This window comes from Rhipicephalus microplus, chromosome 3, assembly GCF_043290135.1.
Source record: "Rhipicephalus microplus isolate Deutch F79 chromosome 3, USDA_Rmic, whole genome shotgun sequence".
Lineage (NCBI taxonomy): Eukaryota > Metazoa > Arthropoda > Arachnida > Ixodida > Ixodidae > Rhipicephalus > Rhipicephalus microplus.
Genome location: NC_134702.1, coordinates 89310439 through 89332816, shown reverse-complemented (window position 1 = coordinate 89332816; position 22378 = coordinate 89310439). Strand labels below are relative to the sequence as shown.

The 22378-nt window shown below is 45.3% G+C and overlaps 1 protein-coding gene across 1 annotated transcript in view; it reads left to right on the top strand.

The window, feature by feature from the left end:
• Positions 1-22378, top strand: part of LOC119160075 (nose resistant to fluoxetine protein 6) — a 51931-nt gene that overhangs the window by 19592 nt on the left and 9961 nt on the right. Inside the window, exons 8-14 of the mRNA XM_075888376.1 lie at positions 270-356; positions 2833-2998; positions 10221-10303; positions 10795-10917; positions 13899-14019; positions 17162-17351; positions 18165-18307. Coding sequence (XP_075744491.1) covers positions 270-356; positions 2833-2998; positions 10221-10303; positions 10795-10917; positions 13899-14019; positions 17162-17351; positions 18165-18307 — 913 coding nt within the window. The remainder of the gene's footprint in view (positions 1-269; positions 357-2832; positions 2999-10220; positions 10304-10794; positions 10918-13898; positions 14020-17161; positions 17352-18164; positions 18308-22378) is intronic.

Sequence of the window (22378 nt, the reverse complement as noted above, 5' to 3'; positions counted from 1 at the left end):
TTCTGATATTTGGATACATTGGAAACCAGTTTTGAGGAACACCTGTTACAATTTCAGGTTCTTTTGATTAGTTGAATAGCAAACGCACCTACTCACTTGACGGTGTCGTGTAATGGCTGTACGGGCCCCATGGTCATCAATCATGACAGCAAAAAAGATCCAAAGCTCACGATGCGCCAATTATCAAGCATCGTATGATGCATGAAATGATGAATTCTTAGTAGCCTATTTGTCGTCATCACAGTGAAGCTTGCAATTTGTCTTTACAGCGGATTTCTTTTGTGTCACACTGTAAGCAAGCAGAAGGCAAACAAAGCAGCCGTGTTCATTATTGCTGTGGTTAGAAGGCTTATCAGGTGAGACGCATTCCTCATATTTCATTGTTATCTATTATGTGAATGATCAGAATTAGGCGAACACATCCCAGATATATCCCGTCAGAAGACGACCAAAAGCGATAGAGGCCTTGGTATGTTGGCAGGTTAGGTGTCGCGGTACTAAACAGAAAGTCGCGGCTTTAATTGCCAGACGTCTGTAGCTGCCGACCATGCAAGCAGCTTATGTGTACGCTAAAAGCCTGGTGTCCGAAGCTGATCCCGGCTTTTCCAGAACGGCATAACCCATTGTCCTGCCCTGGTTATGCCGTCTCGAACCCCAGTAACGAACGCGTTTCTTGTTCAGAATGGCGAACGTTCAAATTCAACGGACGTCAGCAAAAGCCACGTACGGAGTGCACGTGACCTCTCGTAGCAAAACTGAGGCCGGTGCCAAGAATCCGGCGCACGTTTCATTTTGCTGCAGCCAGCCCCTGCGGTCGTGGCACATGAAAGGTCGGAATTCCTGCAGCAGAAGGGGAAGTCCCAAGTCCAAGGACACAATGCAATTGCGTAGGTATTGTGGGCGCAATTACAATGAAACGTTTTCACCATGTCATCTTATAAGCATGTGCCAAAGGACTATCTATATTGTATGAATTATTATTGCAAAATCTCTATAAACAGTCTCCGCGCTGCCCACAGGAGCGCTTTATTTAGTCCTTACCTCTCACGATTGGGAGTGCACAGCTATGTTGAAGAAACGAAGAAATTTGACGAAAATTTGCAGATCCAACAGAAGAAGGTATCGTGAATCTTTCGGTTTGTTCACGGAAAGACTTCAGCGCACCTTACAAGCGTTGCAGTGACAATGAAGGTTTTACATATGCACCGTCACTGATCGCAGCGACTCTACGACACTGAATTTCCAACAACACTTGTATTGGAACGTTGCTTTATTTTTTTTATCACAATAGTCTTTCTTGAGGACCTTCGACGCAAAGCTTTCAGCCTGTCTGTCTGGCTGTACGTTTGTCTGTTTGTCTGCTCTTAACGGTACCCTAAACAGCACCAAAAACATTCAGAAGGGCCAACCCCATCCGCAGTGCCCAACAATATTGCTCAAGATTCAGCGTTCGCACTTGTGCGATGGTCAATTGAAGAGCGATTATTGTGCATAGCTGAGGCACCATAACAACACGTCAATATTCTGTATGTGTGTATTTTTACAGAACAGTCATACATAAGTAATTCTAAGGCCCATAGCGCTTATCACGCTGCACTGGCCATGCAACGCTTGCACGAAAAGGCAAGTGTTTCCAACGCTTCGCTCAGACAACACGGTGGTGGCACCTACCCGTCACCTTGCGTTCTACACCTTATCACCTCCTAGACGGGCGCGCATACTGCACGCTTTGTTTTCTAAGATAACTGCCAGATAGCGGTCATGTCTCACGTGTGACGTGACTTGATGCGCTCGTCCGCCTCCACTGTACGCTCGAGGCACTCTAACGCAGCGCCTCCAGAATACCATTCACCAATTTTCTTCCGCAAAACATCAAATAAACGACAAAAGTGGTGATGTGGGCTTGTTGGTGAAACATTTGAAAGAAATTTATGTAGCGCGAGGCGAAAAAACGAACACAGGAAAGAATAGACTGAGAGGACAGAGTGCTCTGTCCTCTCAGTCTATTCTTTCCTGTGTTCGTTTTTTCGCCTCGCGCTACATAAATTTCTATCAAATAAACGTTGTGTTCACTCTCACCGCACACAAGACTATTGTCTTTCGGCGACAGGCACATAAGGGGCCAACTTTTTTTTCAGCTTTGTTGCAGTGCCACCAGTATATCTAATCTGAATGACCTCTCAGCACGTTTCTATTCATTGTGTTTCTTTCTTGAATATAAAAAAATATTCCAATGCCTTACGTTCGCTTACTGGAACATATAAAGAGTGTTTTCACTGATCTGTGCCAAGTATACTTTTAAATAAAAGCTTCAAAAACTAAAAATTGAGCAGGGCAGCTATCTTAGCTCACACGAAATTATCCGAATTCACTTAACAAACTTCACACCTGTTCTACCAGACAATTTTCGTCAGAGTCAAGTTTCTGAATGTTAATAAAGCAATATTTGCTTGTTCCCAGGGTTATTAGGGCGGAGCTATTTTACTATCGATGAAATTTTGCGCCATTGGGAAGAGAATGCTAAAACGTTTTCGTATAAATATTTTCGCAATATTTATTGATTAAAAAGAAAAATGAGCAATCATTGCTAGTTACGATGCTTCGCGGATCTGAAAAATAGACTGACGTGCTAATCACAGGTCACTACAGCACTGGGCCTATTCAAGATGCAAGGAGATGTGTTTGTTGTAATACTTGGCGCATGTTAACAGAAACACTCACGATCATAAGCATTTCACGCGCACTAAAGAAATACACAGGCCAAAAGTCGTTAACCTGATGTCCTAAGAAATATGATGTTTTTTTTCTAATTCTTGCTGTCATAAATTGCAGGATGTGCATACCACTTTTTTTCGTCATCATGTGGTTCTATTTGCTCCCCCGTATAGTCAACGGACCCGACACAGAGACCTTCTTCCAGAGATTTTACGCCGACATGTCCGAACACTGGTGGCAATTTCTTCTGCAGATAAGGAATTTTCACGAATTGAGCGCACAGGTGAGCTTTGAGCCTTATTTATTTGAATGGAATATTAAATATTATGGGGCAGCGAACACGCCTAGTCTAAACTCTTACTAGCACGGTCTTTCAGAACACTGTAAAGTCTGAAAACCGGTAGTAAGCAATCAGAAATAAATATCTTGCGTGTAACAAATTGAAAAACAATAGCTACGTTTACTGATCCATTGGTGTTTCACCCAAGCGATAACATTCAGATGGCAGCCATACATCACCTTTAATATCATGACAAACTGCGTTATGTGATCATCCTTATAAAAAAACGAAGGACTTAGCCGATTGCGAACTAATGGGTCAATCAGTCAGTCAAACCAAACTTGAATTAGCAGGTAGAATTTAGCGAACGCGTAGGTGCTTTACACAAACTAGAAACGTCGCTACGCTCTACCGACACTCCAGCATCTCCAGCATCCACCGTACGCCATCATACACCATATAGCTTAATAAAACTTGTTGTTGTCCTAAGAACAGTTGTTGTTCTAAGTATATGATCATACACCATGTGCCACCAATATTTCCAGCACCATATCCCACCACAATGGTTTATGGTTGAATCCGTCATTTTCATGGTGGACATATTTTCAATGGGGATAAGAACATACAAGGTGTGTTTTAGGTGTCTGGAATGTGTGAACGTATACATGAATGCATACATACAGACTAGTACAATTACTTGAATACAAAACACCAATGTTGTTCGTATTAAAGCCTCAAAGGTTATTGTACTAGCTAGACTCAAGCCTACTTTACAAGGTTACTTCCAGTGGTGCACTTCATTCGGCTTCCGATTCTCAGCGTTGAAAATGTCTTTTCAATGCTTAAAATGCCCGGTTAAAGTCGGAGTTTATCGAATAAAACCGACTTGTTGAAAGGTATACCAGTGAACGTTTATCGAATTTTTTTAGGATTTCTCTGATAATACGTATACCTACCTGGGACTAATGCCCAGAAGCTGAAAACCCGCCCGTTGCCAGGTGCTGTGTCAAATTGCTTCCACCATAGCCATGTACACTCATGAGCATGGCGCCAAAAGCTTGCACAATTGTGGCAGGGATGTTTCTTTCAATTGACAGTTTCACCACAGAAGTGAAGTTATGAACGCGGTAGCGAAAAAAATTGCGACCCTTTCTGCTTCCCCTTAAAGAGTTGAACGCGATAGCGCTATTATGTTCCTAGTGCATACTTCAAACACTTCGTGTATGAAAACTACGTGGCCTCAAGAGTGCAGTAGCATGTATGCATTCTGCAGTAGTTTACTGGCTTTAAACTATGAAGTGGTTATAATAACCCCGCATTCTGATGCCCGATGGCAAAGTACGCTTGTACCACGCATTATTACGGCAATATTTTATGCTGTATAATGATGCATGTATACAAGATGCCTGTGTTTAGTAAAGCTTGAAGGTTACTTTTACTGTATTTTCAAGCAGGGAAAAATATTTTCACTGTATTCGCCGGTTTGAGCAGGTTGTAATGGGTTGGGACACCTATTAAATAAATAACTGGTGTTGCGTTTTTTTCTATTTTTGTTATTGTGCTGATCTACTGCTTCAAACATTCCTGCAAGTGAATTTCGCGGATGCTTTACTAAATTTAGTGGTATCTACTTATCTTGCATCGCCTCCCTGTTTGCAAGCATTCATGCGTGGAGTATATGAATCAGTCCGTTTTCAGACAGCCAAATTTTCGAATGAATAATTGTTGTCTCGCTCAAGAAAAGATGTATATTATGATGTTTTGGATATGGTATTTCCGGCCCCATTGTGTAGCTCGCTGTATTAGATTGTCTGGCCATGACGTGCTATTACGTGTGAAGAAAATCCCTATTTCACAAAAAACAAAGGCGTTTTTCCACAAAGTGCATACAGATACAGTACCTGCAAAAGCCTGGTTAAACACCAAGAGTATCTTTGTATCCTCAATTGTTTTCGCCTCTGTGAAGTTCCAGAAACAATATAACATTGTTTTATTAGTTGCAAGGATGCCATCTTCTTATGGGACGTCCTATTGAGGGCTTTTAAAAAACAACTGGATTTAAAGTCCCATAGCATCCGTTATCTTGAACCACACAAGCGCAATTATATGCCAGTTGACATTCTCTCGTTAATGGACATGTATAGTTTGTGGAAAACTCGCACTCTAAACAAGCATGCGGAACTAATGGTGCTTTCGTGATCCCACTTTGTACTAATGACTGCGCAGCTACAAGACTTTTATGAAGAACTGCAGTTTCAGCCGAACTGGTATACAGAGCTCACAAAGTGCGCTGCTCAAATACCTTTTCAGACCCAGTATTGTAAGAAATATGTTTTGTAAGCCTCATTGTACGTTTTTCGAAGCAGCTTTCCGTATGTTGAATGCTATGTATATACGTAGACAGAATTAGTAATATATACCGTGTAACAAAGTAAAAAAAAAAAGCAGAGGTGTGGTTGTGTGGCAGAACACCTGCTTGCCACGTAAACGACCCGTGGTTCGAACCACGCCACAGGTCTAAGATTTTCATTATTAGTTTTATTTGCATCTTTCTCAATATTTTGATACGCAAAAGTGACTGATTTTTTGCTCAAATCCAACGACGCCGACGCCGATGCTGACATTGACACCGACGCCGGAGTTTGTGTGAAACGAGCTCTCAAATTTATTGCGTTAAAGTTTTACTATCATACGAAGTGAGATGGGCTGTTTTGGATACGACTTCGCGTAACTCTACGAAAGACGGTTGTACGGCCACTCCAGAGAGCCGGCATGCTCATGCTCCTTCCGCAGTGTAATCACAGCATGTAGAAAGGTGTACGCGTTGTTGGTTTATTTCAGCTGACTTAACACACGCGCCAGAAATCGCGACCACGACCTTATTTTCAAAGTTTGCATTCGCTGCTCTAGCGTCACTGCTGACCTCCCCCGGTGTTGTTGTTTTTTATAGAAATAGAAAAAAAAACTAAGAAGTTGTCCCCGTTACTTGGGGAAGGCTATTTTATTTCACTTGATTGTTACAAACACAAAATAAAAACAAAATAGCATATATACATATAGAGTAACCCTTCATGCTCCTCAAAGTAAGCGGGAGGTTTCTTCTCAGCTTAAGCAGCAATTATTGGCGAGCCTCGCACGTGGGTGAATGTTATCTCACGTGCTATCCATGCGACAAAACTGGACCGGCTTGTTCCATCTCTCTTTCCGTCGCGTTAAGCGCCCGCGCTGGCACTGAAGTATTGCATATTTTACCCACGGGTAAGACAAACGATACTTTAGTGGATGTAATCTATTCTGACTTTGTACGAAACATAACGGCGATGGCGATGGGCAAAAGCCTGCCAAGACTGTCCATATAATTGCTATCGCAATAAGAGAGATAGAGATAAAGATGCAAGGAAATGCAGGGAGGTTAACCAGACGCACATCCGGTTTGCTACCCTGCACTGGGGAAGGGATAAAGGCAAGAAAAGAGGTTGCAGAAAGATGAGAAGGTACACACAATCACGAGCACACTCGGGGAGCACACACAGTCTACGGACGGTCGCTCAGGTTTGTTGACTTTAGGTAAAGTAGCAGTGCTTTAGTTGCTTTCTGCGCAACTGAGGCAGATGCCCAAGGTCCTAGTATCTTCTGCACACAAAATGGTCCGGAGTCAAGTTGATTCAAAACCATCCGGAGCTGGCATCGCTGTGTGTCGTAGCAAGCGCAGCTGCACAGGACGTGTTCGATGGTCTCTTCAGCTCCGCAGTAGTCGCATGTAGGAGTGTCTGCCATACCAAAGCGAAAGGAGTACACATTTGTAAATGCAACACGCAACCAAAGGCGGCATAACAGTGTCGCATCGGAGTGGGAAATTTGCGATGGTAGCTTTAGCTTGAGCAAAGGATCCAGTTTATAAAATTGACACCTTTGGAAGCTGGTAGACGACCAGAACGTGCGTGTGAGATCTCGAGCCAGCAGGTAAAGTTGTCTTGCTGCATCATTCCTTAATAGAGGAATCGGGACTACACGGGTTTCTTCATGGGCTGAGCGGGCTGCATCATCGGCTAATTGATTTCCGGTAATACCAATATGTCCAGGCAGCCATTTATATATAATATCATGCCCTCGTGCTAGAGCTTCATGATGGCAATGTCTTATTTCTTGTACCAATTGGTCATGACTCCTCCTACGCATGGCAGACTGCAAACTCTGAAGCGCTGCCTTCGAATCACAGAATATGACCCATTTTCCTGGACGTTCTTGAACGAGATATTGTAAAGCAGTCTTATAGCAGCAAGCTCTGATGCCGTAGATGTAGTCATATGCGACAACTTAACCTTGATCGTCATTGCTGCAGCCGGAATTACAGCGGCACCTGATGAGCTGCTGGACGCGATGGACGCATCAGTGTATATCTGCGTTCGGTCTAAGTACAACTCATGTAATAATAGCAGTGTTGCTTGCTTCAATGCTACTCTGGAGTGATTGCTTTTCTTTTTGATTCTCGGAATTTCTAGACGTACTTGCGGCTGGTCGAGGCACCACAAAGGACATGCCATTCTCGCAGCTGGCGTATATCCTGATGGAATGCTGTTTAGGTGCTTGGCTATAACGTCTGAAAACGTAGCACGTGGTCTTCCGGAAGGTAGAAGGGCCAAGTGGTGGTCGGGGACACGGCTAGCATGTCAAATATGCGCTCTGAGGCAATCCACAACTCTATATGTCCTGACCGGATGGTCTTTGGCAAGCATGATTGTGGCATAAGTATAAGCGCATCGGGGCAGTCCTAGGCAGATACGCAGTGCCTGACCCTGCAAACTCTCTAATGAATGAGTATTCTATTTGCAAGTGTTAGTACCGGCAAGCTGTAGCGCAGTAGACCCAGAAATAGGGCCCTGTACAGCTGTAGCATGGAGGCCACAGAAGTTCCCCATGCTTTCCCGCGCATGAATTTCATTATATGCACCATAGATAGCAGTCTCTTCTTCAAGTACGCACAATTTGGGCTCCACGAAAGACTTCTGTCGTTTATTATGCCCAGGAAACGATGCGTCCGTGCATATTTGACACTCTGCCTATTGATGTAAACAGGGTATGGCGTCATTGGTTTGCGTGTAAACGCCATCAACGTGCACTTCACAGTTGATATATTTAGGCCTTGTTTCTGAAGGTAGGCTGTTGTGAGGGTTGCTGCCCGCTGTATTCGTGCACGCACCTGAGGGCGAGTAACTGCAGCACTCCAGAGGCAAATATCATCGGCGTATAAGGATAGGCACACCGACTTTGGCAGAACCTTCACCAGACCAATGAGGGCAACATTGAACAATGTGTGGCTTAAAACACCTCCCTGAGGTACCCCGCAGTAGGTGTAATGTTGAGCAGTTGTACCCTCGTATGTTTGTACAAAGAAACCCCTGCCAGGTATATAATCTTTTATCCATTGAAACATTCGTTCTCCAATGCCCATTGCTGCGAGAGAAGTGAGGATGGCATCGTGAGCTACATTATCATATGCACCCTTCACGTCAAGAAAGAGTGCCACTGATATGCGCTTGCGACTTTTTTCTTGTTGAACAAATGGCAATAAGTCAAGGACACAGTCAATGGAGGAGTGGCCCCGACGAAAGCCTGCCATGCATGAAGGGTATTTGGTGTATCGTTCCAAGTACCACTCGAGACGAAATAGAACCATTATTTCCATCACTTTTCCGAGGCAGCTTGCGAGGGCAATAGGGCGATACGCTGTCATGTCCAATGGTGATTTTCCCGATTTCAAAAGTGGTATTAATCGACATATTTCTCATTCTCGGGGAACACTGCCGCTGAGCCAGGAGTTGTTGAAGCATGTTAAAAGTTCTTTTCTGGCATTTTGTCCAAGGTGTCCCAACGCACTATAAGTAATACCATCAGGACCTGGCGATGACATGCGCTTAGAAGCGACTAACGCACCTTCCAGTTCTTCCATGGTGAATGGAATGTCCATTTCTGGTAATCGCGTCTCAGGAACAATCACGGCGTCGATGCTCTCGTTCATAATATTCCCGGCAACTCTCGTGCGAAATTCTTCGGCCACCTCGAGTTCTGTTTTTCCATGATGGAGTGCCAAAGCTTTAAATGGGTGCCGTGTTTGCGGAGAGGAGCGAAGACCACGAACCAGATATATGACAGCGGTTTATGAGGGTCTAGAGATCCGCAGAATGCTTTCCAGCGTTCGCTCTCCAGCTTGTAAATGCGTCGTTGAATCTTTTTCTGGAGCCGCCTTGCTTCCCTCAGATCGTAAATTGATCTTGTGCGTCTGTATCGTCGTTCAGCACGCCTTCGTATAGCTCGTAATTTTTCCAGTTTGATGTCAAACTGTGTTATGTTAGACGAAAATGGTAATTTACATTTGGACGCTTGCATAGCTTCCGCTATGGTATTTTCCAGGCTGCAGGTGAGGCCTTCTTGGCAAGCGTTCTCAACACGCGATGTAAACATCGACCAGTCAGTGCCAATTGCAACACCGGAAGAGAAATTTTTTACGATACCATCGATCGTCCCGTAGGTGGGTATGTGATCACTCCCATGAGTCTCAATATCGCAAAACCACTTAACTTTGTGAGAAAAGCACCGTGACACCAATGTCAGGTCAAGGCAACTGCCATACGTGAGACACCGCAGATATGTGGGGGTACCATCGTTCATGATGTAAAGGTCGTAATCGGAAGCGAATGTAACAATGTTCCGGCCCCTGGCATTCATCCTAGTGCTCCCCCAAAGCATGTGATGGGCGTTGAAGTCACCGGTGATGATCCAAGGCCCATCGGTCCTCATTAGGATGTCTTTTAATCTGTCGCAGTCAAATCGCGATGACGGAGATATATATCCACCAATAAGCGTGAACGAAACTGTATTCTTTTTTACACGAAGACACACGTACTGATTGTCGTCGCAATAAAAATTCAGGCAATACTGATACGGCACATAATACTAGCGAAGCCAATCCTTCAGTAACAAGAAAGCGTAAGAAAGTAAATTTATGCGAAATATGCACATGATTTCTTGTTTACTTAAACCTGATATCAAAAGTGCACGAAAATTGCTTAAGGAATATGGGTACGTACAAAGACGTAATTATCTTTATTCATTTAGATGAATCGGTTGAGTTCAACTGCCTAAGTTCGTTGCAAGTATACTAACTAATCAATGGTATCGATACCAGATTTTAATGATTTTTTTGTTTTGTTTTATTTTTCTTCAGCAAGTATTCGCCCATTGCTGGTACTTATCAGCGGACTTCCAGCTCTTCGTGGTCTCGCTTCTGACATTGCTGATATTTAGACGGTGAGCTCGCATAGGCGCATTTTCTATCACATTTCTTCATGTAAATATGGATTTACATGGACGATTGACAATGCTTTGTGAAACAGTCTTTTATGGCCGTTTTAGCTGTGCTTGTCTTAGGTTTCACTTACATACCTCTGTGCTAATTTCTTTCGCGCCCTCGGTTGTCCCCACTTCCAGTGTGCTGGAGTTACTGTATAATAAACGAGTGATTCGTCTTCGGCTCACAAGATACAAGGCAGATTCAGAAACTTCGTTTATTCGAACACTGCTGGGTGATCTATATAAAATTTGTGGCTTCTCGTCACTTTCAAATTTAGAAATGCATGAAGAGCAATCCACATACAATCTTGGCCACCTCGTAGGACACACTCTAGCGTTCACTGGTACTGGGCTGCATACTGGCGTCATAGGTTCGCGCGGAGTCGGAGATTCGGGGCTTTTGCGAAAGTGTCCTTGTATCTCACCATGCATGTGCTCTTTTTGCGCAGACGAAATCTTGTGACCCTGGCAGCATTCGCCGTGCTTTCTCTGCTTGGCTGTGCCATAGCAACATGGACCATGGCAAGATCGAATCTGCTGCCATTCATCCTCATTCCTTTCCCCAATTACGCGTAAGTACTTGTCCATACGAATGTGTCAAAACAAAATAGCAAAATAGTAACCGAAAAGAAATATTTGCCAATGACAAATTAACTGGCTGTACTTAATTACTCTGAGCAGTAAACTATAATGCGATCACTGTATTATCTTGTTTATCATTCAATAGATCGACGCAAGTATTTGTTTTCGGGAGAAGAAAAAAAGCGAAGCCCCAGTGGTCAAACTGTACAATCTCTTTTGCTAAAGTGGAGTGTTTAAATGTGAAATCAATAAGCACTACAAAATAGTAAATTGTGACCAACGCAAACCGCAGTACAGGCGGCTCTAACTGTAGTTACATAGGTGTAATGTCCGTAAAAAGGGTTTACACCATACCGTATTTTTTTTCTTTGTGGAATTTGGGAACATGCGCCCATAGTACACCCAAAAGTAAAAAAAAGAAATGTGTGCTAAAGAACCTTCACGTAGACACCTTCGTCTTCCGCACAACCATGTCAAAAAAAGATGGTAACGAGTGCTGAAAAAATTACAGCATATCTACGGAGTGCATGATGATGAGTGAGGCAAAGCGTTCATAAGTCCGTCCGCGCTTCCATCCGTCCGTTCGTTCATGCTTCCGTCCGTATGTGCGTCCGTCTGTGCGACCGTTTGTGCGCCCGTCTGTTCTTCCATCTATCCGTGCGTCTGTCCGTGCGTCCGTCTGTCTGTCTATCTGTCTATTCGTCCGTCCGTCCATCCGTGCATCTGTTTGTCTGTCTATCTGTCCATTCGTCCATCCGTCCGTCCGTCCATCCGTGCGTCTGTCCATCTGTTCGTCCATCTAGTGAACACTCCATGTACCGACATCTGGCGTATTTTCATACGATGGAGCCTTTTTACGATGGAGTTTCAAGCGTCGTCATGACTTTGTGATATAATACTCGACTGCCGCACAGTGAGCTTTTGTCGAAATTCCGCTCGGTCATGAACATTTTTTTACAGCCAAAGAGGCTAAGGCTTTTATAAGATCACGACTACAGTGGCGAAGTTGTTCCCCGCCGTCACCGCCGACGTCGTCGTCCACTACCGCTATCACACGAAATAAGAAAAATAGACGCCTGGATGAACTGTTATTCGAACGCGTGCCCTCTGCATGGCAGCCGAATATTTTACTACAGAGCCCCGGTGGTGTTCGACGCTCCATCTCAAAAAGAACCTACACATACATTGTTTCGAGAAAGCAATCATACTAACTTACGTAATGTAGTGCAGTAGAAGTGTAAAACGAGCACCATGCCTCATACATTGCCACTTGCATCAAAATGTGGCCATTCAATGCTTCCAGTTTAGTACAGAAAGCTCAGCGTAATTCCTTGTCATCAGCCACAACATCAACATAGTGCGCATAATGACTTACATGTCTCTAGCGGGTACCAGGTTTCTCTGCAGAGCGACGAATAACGGCGTAGTAGATACTAGCCTACTTCACAAACGTTATGATCATTTTTGACCTAATTTTTGAGAGCCATTATTTGAGTGACACGCGAGTGTGCTTGGAGGAATAGCACCAACTGGCAATACAAAAGTCTCTAGAAAGGCTCCTTTTTTAGCTTTAGCTCTTAATGGGCCAGGTGCTTGGTGCAGGTTTTCTTTTCTTTTCTGTTCTCATTACTTGTTACAGCGGTTGCTGACACATCAGGTTAGCAGCAGCAGCAGCAGCAGCGATGGCGGTGGCAGTGCACAAATACACCGTCCGAGAAGACGCTTGTTGTGATAGTCTAATGGAACTCGAAGACATTAAACATTTTAATGGGTTCGAAAGGCCATTGTGATGGCTGACAGGTTAGTTGCTGGAAAGAATGCCCTTCAGTCAATTTAGTAAATGAACACAGCGTTCCAAGAAGCATGAGCTATTCAGGTATGGTATGCTAAACTCGAACGGGTTTGTTTCTTGTGACCTAATAAGGCTTCACACGCCTCATCAAACGCAAAATTTGACCATCGGCATATGTGTCCTGCGTCTTCGTAGGCGAGTGATGCAAACATTTATCACGCAATCATGCCTGTATACAACGTCACGATGACGTTATGGTTCGCCAAAATTGTTCACGTCATTATGACGACACCATGGCATAACATCACTGGATCACGTCAGTAATCTGATAGCACCGTAGCTTAGTGCACAGGGGGCCTATGAAGGAGAAAATTTACAATAAAAACTAGACAAGGTGCCTCAAATCTTGTTGGCAGACGAAACCCACATTAGAAGCAAAAAGCTTTCGAATGGTGGGGGGAAAGATAAATAAATCAACTAAGAAAAATGTTATGGTTTTTACATTCGAATCGTGTTAAGGAGGTTCATGACGAGGCCTTAAGAGTTGTTTTTCTTCGTAGCCAACAAAGACACTGACTGTAGCAATTGAACATATTGAACAGATTGATATAAAATTAAGCCACCTCACTATGCGTGTGCGGTTCTATGTTATGTCACATTGTACGATACCACAGCTTTTAAGAAATGGGTTCCATCGACCTGAAATGCTGAGGCTAGCCATCGCTGTAGTGACTATTGCTCTTGCTTAGCGCATCATGCAAAGCAACTCTGGCGTTACGATGAACTTGCTATCGAATCTATACGCAAGCGCACAATGAAGTGTACAAAGAGTGTACTTTCGAGCTGCTGACGCAAATGTAGTGAGTTGCATTAATTACCTATGGGGATCCGCGATCCTCGATCCTTTTTTTTTTTTTGCCTGCAATACCGACATATCTCCGACATATGCCAAGTCGTCGTTTCATTTACACCTGAAAAATGCTCTTTTGCTTCATCTTTATGCTGCATTTTTTCCCGTGAAGGTTAAGTCCTACTGCGCTTCGATTGTGGTGCACGTTAAAAATTTCAGGTGGTCCCGATTTCTAGCGCTCTGCACTGTATCTTTTACCACAATATTATTGTGGTTTTTCGAATGTAAAACCCTATCATTTACTAGTTTTTTTTTCTTTTTTCTCGCAGGCGGATGATGAACACGATGAACTATTATTACATCCTACCTTTTTATCACGCCGTGTGCTACTTCAGCGGCTGTATGACGTCCCTCATCGTAACTGACTTCGGAAAGCGCAAGATTTCCAAGGTGGCCACCTGAATATAAAGAACATGCACATTTGCGAGTGGTTTTCTATTGTTGCATCGACAAACTGGTAAAGAAGTCGACATAGCACCCATGACTCACTAGGCTTATATTTGCTTTCCAGGAATTCTGTGAATCTCAAAGTTCTGAGACCGTGAACCCGCTCCCGTTAGGCCCCCATTAACAAATCATGCCTTATTTATAAAAGCAAAATAGGGGTCAGGGTCAATGTTTTCGCGGCTCTTCAATTTGCCGAAGCTCGAATTTCTCGAGAATGTGTGTGTGTGTGCGTGCGTGTATGTGTGCGTGCGTGTGTGTGTGTGTGTGTGTTTAAGTATGGACTATACGGTTGAAGGGCGCACTAGGGGCCGGATTTCGCCATCAAGTTCAACTCTTAAAGGCGAAGCTTAAGGGTACCCCAATTTTAAGTGTGAATACACTTTATAAGCGACCCCAAACCATCCACAGCCGTCGGCGGCGTCCACAGTCTTCTCTCTGTCTTTAAAAGAAAGAGGACTTGGCGGGCCGCAGCGCGACGCTCTACCGAATAAGCCACGGACGCGACGCTGATATCGGTGTCAGTAACGCGCCTTATACACCCTCCCCCTTCGCTCGCTCCTCCGCTCTCCTCGCTCGCTGCAGCTGCGCGCGCAACCCTCTCTCTCGCGCGCCCGCCTTCTCTCTCAGTCTCCCGTCGAGAGCGGGTCGTGCGATGGATGTCCCGGAGGCAACGCTACTATCAACAACGAATGCAGTACAACCGAATGCCAGCACTGCACCCATTGTTGGAGGTGACGGTACCGCGGTGGTTTCGCCGACGTTGGAAGACAAGGCGGCGCTGCGAAGGGCTCGTGAGACCGAACGTAAGTGGGCGAAGCGTGCAGCGGATGCCGAACTGCGTGCTCGCGAGGCCGAGTGCAAGCGGGCGAAGCGTGCAGCGGATGCCGAACTGCGCGCTCGCGAGGCCGAGGACAAGCGGGCGAAGCATGCTGAGGATGCTGAACTGCGCACTCGCGAGGCCGAGGACAAGCGGGCGAAGCGTGCAGCGGATGGTGAACTGCGCGCCCGCGAGGCCGAGTTGAGGCGTCAGCATCGAGCCGCGAACGCGGCCCAAGAAGCGGAACGACAACGCAAGCGTCAGGCGGAGAAGGGTGATGAAGGCCGGCGTCAAGACGCCGCTCGCAATCGTCAACGGCGAGGGGACGTTCCCGAAGCCGTTCGAGCCAGTGAACGTGCCGCGCGGGAGAGGGTGCAAGCCCTGGACTTTGCTCGTCCGGACGCGCGTTTCAAACGAAACTTTGTGGATCGCAGCTTCGGTCACAGCTGCGCCGTGTGTGACCGGCTGTGGTTCGATAACAACCTGAGCTGCATTTTCGGCGTGAGGAACGAGACCAACAGGTTGAACGCGTTGCGGGTTCTTTGGAAAGAGTTCGGAAGATGGTCGGGCGAACACCGATGCGACGACATGGATGCGCAAGACCCGCGGCTGGCTCCTTTCGGTGCGTTCCGGGTGTGGGCGTCTTGCCGAGAGTCCCTGCTGGCCGGGCGGGTTCCGCCGTTGAGCAAGAGCCACGGCTACGCGTACCCGCCTCATCCCGCGGACCTCCCCGATCTCAACCAGGTGGAAGAGCGCCTCATCTCGCCTCGACTTCCCTTCATGAGCATCAGGCGGCTCACGCAGAGCAACGGTCAGTACGGCATTAAGGGACAGATCGTGAACGTGCCCATCGACGTTCCGAGCGTGGTGGCGTGTCTTCCGTGGCTGGTTCCCGAGGAAGTTGCGATAGACGTGCACGTGAAGCGGAGGCTGGTGATTCCGGCTACGTACAGGCGCGGACTGGTGAAGCGCGGTAACATCTTGGCGTGGTTGAAGCACCTGGAGCATGCGCCGTTATATGTCGCTAGCGGCGTGCGCATCGACTGGAGTCGGCTGGGTGTCTTCGATGACGCTGATGCGGCCCTTTGTGAAGGTGAACGCGCCCAGGGGGGAGACGACGCGGATGACATCGAGACTGTCCCCGCGAACATAGATTTGGACGACCCCGTGCAACTAACCATTGCCCTCAATGCCATGTCAAAGACGATCTTCTTTAATGAGGAGGGTGAGCGACGACCACGCGCTCTCTTGATGAGAGATGATGGGGAGCGAAGCGGTGAACTGGACGATGCCGCTGCCGCTGACAAGCTGATCGATCAGTCGCATAGCCTGCACCTCGCTCCGGGTGAGAACCGCGTCCCACTGGCGCTCTTCATGGATGCGTATGCGGAAGAGCTCGCCTTCCCCACGATATACATGGGCGTGCCTCGCAAGATCATCGGTCCGCGTTCCACGCCATTCGCCATGGCCAGCAGCGAGATACGGCGCACCGATAGGCATGGAGCAACGCCGGAGCACGTCTTGTACATGGCCGCGAAGGTGATGCGGTACAACGTTGCGGAAAGCAACATGATTTTTCGCACCAACGGGACCACTCGTTCCATCACGCGCGAGCAGCTCGAGAGTGGTGGTAAGAAGTTCCTGGAGGAGGTGCTGGACCGCGACCTTGCATTCATGCGGGGCGTTCCAAATATGGTCCAGTACTGGCAGGATCGCAGGAGTGAACTCTTCGCAATGATCCGCCAGTTGGGCAAGCCGCACGCGTTCCTGACCATGTCCGCGTCCGAGGTCCACTGGGAGCGCCTGCTCGAGACCCTGGAGCGGCTGCGGGTTGAGCTCGACGGCACGCCTCGTCCCGTGTCCGAGATGATAGCCTGGGAGCGCGTGGAGCTCGTGAACGAAGACCCCGTTGCCTACGCGATGTACATCAACAGGATCTTCAACGTCATCATGAACGTGCTCGCCGACCGAAACTGCTCGCCATTCCGCCCGTACGTGATCCGGGATTACTTCAAGCGGGTGGAGTTCCAGCAGAGAGGAAGCGAATGCCAACGGATTTTAACTTTACTCCTCCTTATAGCATCACCCCGTGCATTCGCACTTAACCATGTTCACCCTCGGAGAAATGCTTGGGAGTTTTTTTTTTGTCCCATATCACAAATTTATCCCACAATACGCTTGAAGCTATGAAGCGTTCTTGTTGTGGCAGTTCTCTGTCGAAACTACCGAAGTACAGCGGATGTTTTTTTATTATCTTTTCCATGGCAGACTCTCCAGCTGGCAGGCTGGTGTGCATCTGTGAGCTGCAGCCTCTTCTGTGTATTCGTGAAGTTTTCATGGTACTTAGAAGAGAATCCCACCACAAAGAACGTAGATATGACTGTGGCCTTCTTCGACAGAATACTGTGGTCAGTCTCTCTTGCTTGGATTACGCTGGCCTGTTCAACCGGCCGAGGGGGTAAGATTGCCATTATGTTTTCATTTGCTGCTAATTAAAAGAAGTTAGATCTCTGAGAGAGCTTAAAAGTTACATTTGGTCATTATGTTTCAGCTTCAACTCTGCGTTTTATATTAAACCTTACACGTGCCAAAAACAACTGCAATGCTGCAAGGGCCCTTCCCGTGCAAAGAAAGTTGTATATATTTTGATGTTCAAGTAGCCCTTTAATGCAGCCTAAAAAATGTCGTCTGGGGAAAAAAGACTGCTGTAATAGCTGTGTAAAGCCTTGTGCTCAGTACTTCATGCATTAGAGAAAATGTGGACACTACCTCTATAGAGGCTCCTGTCACTTGTATCCTTGATTTCAAATAATAAGTTATAAGTGATATTGATAACTGGTGAAATTGATAACTTCGCAATGATTAGCAATTGTACTAATATAAGATTCTCAAGCAAAGTGTTTTTTTTCAGACTCAGTATGTGCGATCAAACCCTGAGTTCCTCGGTCATATTTTTGTTGCCACCCCAACAAATTGACACAGTGAATATGAGAAATGCAATAAAAATTGTCAATAAGAGAAAGTGCTATGAATTTGTTGTATCACATTAGATTAGATTTCTCATAAAGTTCACAGGAGGCACTCGTGCCTTTAAGTGAAAGGATAGCGTTTGCATATTGGCGCGAGCCAGAAATTTTTTGGCATGTAAAAGAACTGTTTGCAGCTCATATTTGATAATGCTTTGTTTAGTTGAGATAGCTTGAAGTGTTGCGGTATGTTTTGTAATCTATACTTCAAAACAAAGCTTAAATGAACCTTGCTTTTATTTCAGGCCCGGTGAGCAAGTTCCTGTCATGGAATGCATTCCTGCCACTGAGCAAGCTTGCATACGGTGTCTACTTGATACACATGCCGTTTATTGAGCTGATGATGCACTCGTCAAGAGAGCGCGTCTACTTTTCGGAGTTTAGCCAGGTAAGCTTTGTAAACTAGAAATCGTAGCGAAGTGCCAGCCAGAGGGCTTCAAAGCTGTGGGCATTCAATTATATAAATATATTTTTTTAATTTGTTGCTTTTTAGTATACAGAGGCACAAAAATATGCTGACTAATGAGTTTTATTTTTTTTTGCTTCATATGTCAAAATATTTCGTTATAGAGAGCGTTCCTAACATTTGGTCTATACACCAGGACACAGCGTGCTCAGTGCGTGCTGCCATATTGAGTATGCGCGTCGCGCCATCTCTATTCTTTATTCTTTGTTCTTGTATAACCCCGCTTTGCCTCGAGGCGTTGCAGCATGGGGGTTACAGAGTTGAAAAAATACATTTTCATTGACACAGAACACTGGCACAGATGTCAAACAATTCCATTGGTTAAAAGTTTTAAAAAAAACGAATTTGCATACAGGTCCGTCCTGGCCCAGCATGGCCTTATTTTGTGTTCACGGTCTGTGAGCTGAGAAATATAATCTGGCTTTAAAGTAAAAATCCCCGTCAGTTCCCGTTTTTATGAAAGATCTTGTATAAACGCTTCAGACACAACTTTTTACGACGGGACGACAGCAACTCCCAGTTTAACTCCTTTTTCATTTCGGTACAACTGTGACTCTTTCTCCATACCGACCCAAAACAATCCTGGTTTCTCTGTTTGGAATTCTTTCTCATTTATTATTCAAATCTAATTGTGATGTGAACACACCATTTTCTGCACCTTCTTTATTAATAACTCTGTATAATCGTATTGGTAACATTACATCAACTAACTTCCTAAACAATTTTTCCTGTTAACTTTAAACAATAGCTCAAAAAACCATGTGCATAAAACGACGAAACCACTTCACGCATGTACCCAGTCACACTTTGCTCGCCATTCTTACAGCAAGTAATGACAGATTCTGGCAGAGCATTTGCCAGCCGTACCTGTGTGACTGTGTGTAAGAAATTATATCTTTGATTTAGTAAAAAAAAAGAAAACGTGACACATGTTATATGGTATGCAGGTGAGCCAGCACCAGTCCATTACTGCGAACTGACCGAAACAAATTAGTAAGACTAATAAACTCGAAACTTGATCCCCATATAAATACGGCGAAACCCCTATGAATTACTTGCACGCGCACCCTCGTCGTGAACATAATTTTGAAAACATACCACACTATTCCAACTAAAAGCAAATTACTAGCACCCACGTGGCCGAAAATTGGTAGGCTTCGGCCAATCTAGCCACTTGTTTTTTTTTCTTCATTTTCTCGGTTTCCTCTAGCCAACAATCTGTGCTATCTTTATAGTGCTGTAGCGGCACTCCAAGGCATATATTCACAGGTGTCGTCATCTACCGTGCCGAAGAGAAGTGTTCTGGCGTTACGTCCTATAGTTACCATGCCATATACCGATGCTTTCATCCCAGTTTATTTCGAATCCTGACTGCTTGAAGTATGCTTTTGCAACGCGAACAGCTTCCTGGACGCTGTCTCGATAACCACAAAATGTGGCTATGTCGTCCGCATAAGCTATAGATCTTTAATTTGGTGATTCGCAGTCTGAATCCTTGGATATTCACGTTATTGATGACAGCCAAGCAAAGGGGCTCAAGATATACTTCAAATAGTATAGGGCTTACTGGACATCCCTGGCGGACACTTGATAGAACAGGGATTCTTTCGGCAAGGCTTGTATTATTTATAACTTGTAACATATAGACCTCATACGCCATGTTAACACCATGCACGGTAGGGTCACCGACGTTACTTCGATTAAGTATTAAAAACAGCACATCATGCAACAATCTATCAAAGGCCTTCTCTAAATCTAGTTACAACATCGCGACTAGGCTATTCAAAGCGTCACAACATTCAAAGACACGACGTGCTTCATGAGCGTTTCTGCAGATGGTAGGTCCTTTTATTGCCACATGTTTGATGGGACCCCAACCAAGTCTTTTATCACAGTTTGTAATAATTTCCCAAGAACCTTGATTACCGCTTTGTAATCACAATTGGGGAAACTTATTAAGCTAGACACGCTTACTGACAGCAACTTCTACTTACACCATCGTGGCTGGACCAAACGTTCAAGAACTCACACAAAAACATGTATTGCGCAAGCACCACGCCCTGTATTACACACACCATATTTATTTGATTGTAACATGGCTGCGATTCTAACATAAAAAGTAACGTTTCATTACGTCTAGGAAGAAATAAAACAGACTTTCGGTACTCGATTGTTACGCGAGGTTCGACTTTACAAGCCCAAATGCGGAAAACAAAAAAAAAACAACTTCGCGTCACATTTGAGTAAATGCAGTATTATATATGATTATCACGTCCACAGCCTCCGACTGGTGAAAAGATGATGACTGCTAGAAAAGCCATTATGATCTGAGCATGTTTCGTTACGTATCACACACTGCGTGTCAACCACGGAACTACCGCTAAGTCAATCACCACGAGGTTGTTCAAAGGTAATTTTTTCAGTACTATAGGCTTACACGACGACCGACCACATGCTTGTGAACTCTCTGCAGAAGACGGCGAGTAGACTTCGTTAAATCACGGCCGCTGCGACATGTTTACATTCCGCTAACACCCCTAATCTCCACTTTACAGCGGCATTTTATGTGTATGTTGCCTTAGACATTCATTTAATGATTCCCCGTCAGCCTCAGAAAACTTTTTAGCGGCGATACGAGCATTTTGTGTTGTTTTATGATAGCCTTTAAACACACCTTAAAGGAAAGCGCGTAGCGAAACAGCTTCTGCTAAATATTGTGCAAGAGCTTCGACTACCAACTTCGTAAAAGTAATATCCTGGCTCAAAACAGTTGCCACTGGGGCGAATGCTAACTCAGTGCTGCCTGGGGCAACAAATTTACTTCGAATCGAGTGCATTACAAGCAACCTGCACATGACGTCGAGCTTCGCCAGTGCAATTTGAACGCACCCTTAAGTTTACGCCGTACAATGCTTGTCACTGCGTCGAAAGGTCACACTGTTTCTTCCACGTCATGGACGTATACTTTACATCGGACAGCGTCCGCCCTTTCGACAACACAGTCTCATGACAACACAGTCTCGCAACACAGTCGCCTTCATGCAGACCAACCACATCGCTGAAACCATAGCAGAGAATAATCACTTGCATTGCAGCTCGCCCGCTGCGTCACAGTTCCAAAGTATCTTAAACACGACGCACTTCTGTCAAAGGCGGTGATAGCGTAGCATGACGCTCTTCATTCGTTTAAACATGCACAAGATGCACAAAGGCACGTTAGAATGTGCCCGTAGTACACGTTGCGGTAGCACTGTGGTACTAGCTGGTTCTCAAGCAGCTCGCCAGGGTGGCGCATTGTGTAAATTTCAGGCGCACCACCTAGGCAGTGCTGGCTTCCCATCGGCATGCAGCCTGCGAAACAGAACGGCAATGATTTGGCATTACATTCTACAGGCGTACTGCACGCTAATCGCTGCTGCAAAGCGGAATAGTTGGCGTCGCGCTTGAATAAACCCAATAAAAATACTTACACATACACTTATACTGGGCTCATAGTTTTTGCTCTTCCTTGCAATAATCCACAGGTGGTGGAGCTCGGCGTTTTTTCTTGCGGATGGAAATTCAGTCAATTTGACAACGCCACACCGGCATGATTTCCGCGTTGAGTTGTGATCTTCACAGAAAGTGCTGAGTAAAATCTTCCTGCACTGATTGTTTTCGCATCAAAAAACGGCACAGTGGTGCCAGGACGACTTCTTGTAGGCAGTAGCGGCGTGAATATGAGCTTTTTTGTACTAGAAAGTTGCGCAGACTTCAGTTGTCATGTTTACTTGGCGCCAGAAATACATTGTCAATTTAAAACAAGTTAACTACCTGGGTACGAGAGTATGCGCCGGCAGCCTAGTTGCCTGTGGCGAGATAGGCGTGCTCCGGTCTATAGCTTGTCGATTTTACAAATTTCACGTTTCAATGCCTTAGTGGATTGCTATTCTCCGTGAATGTTTATTGTAACCAATCAATGGGTGGAGGCGAAAGTTTCTTTGAAGTCCTGAG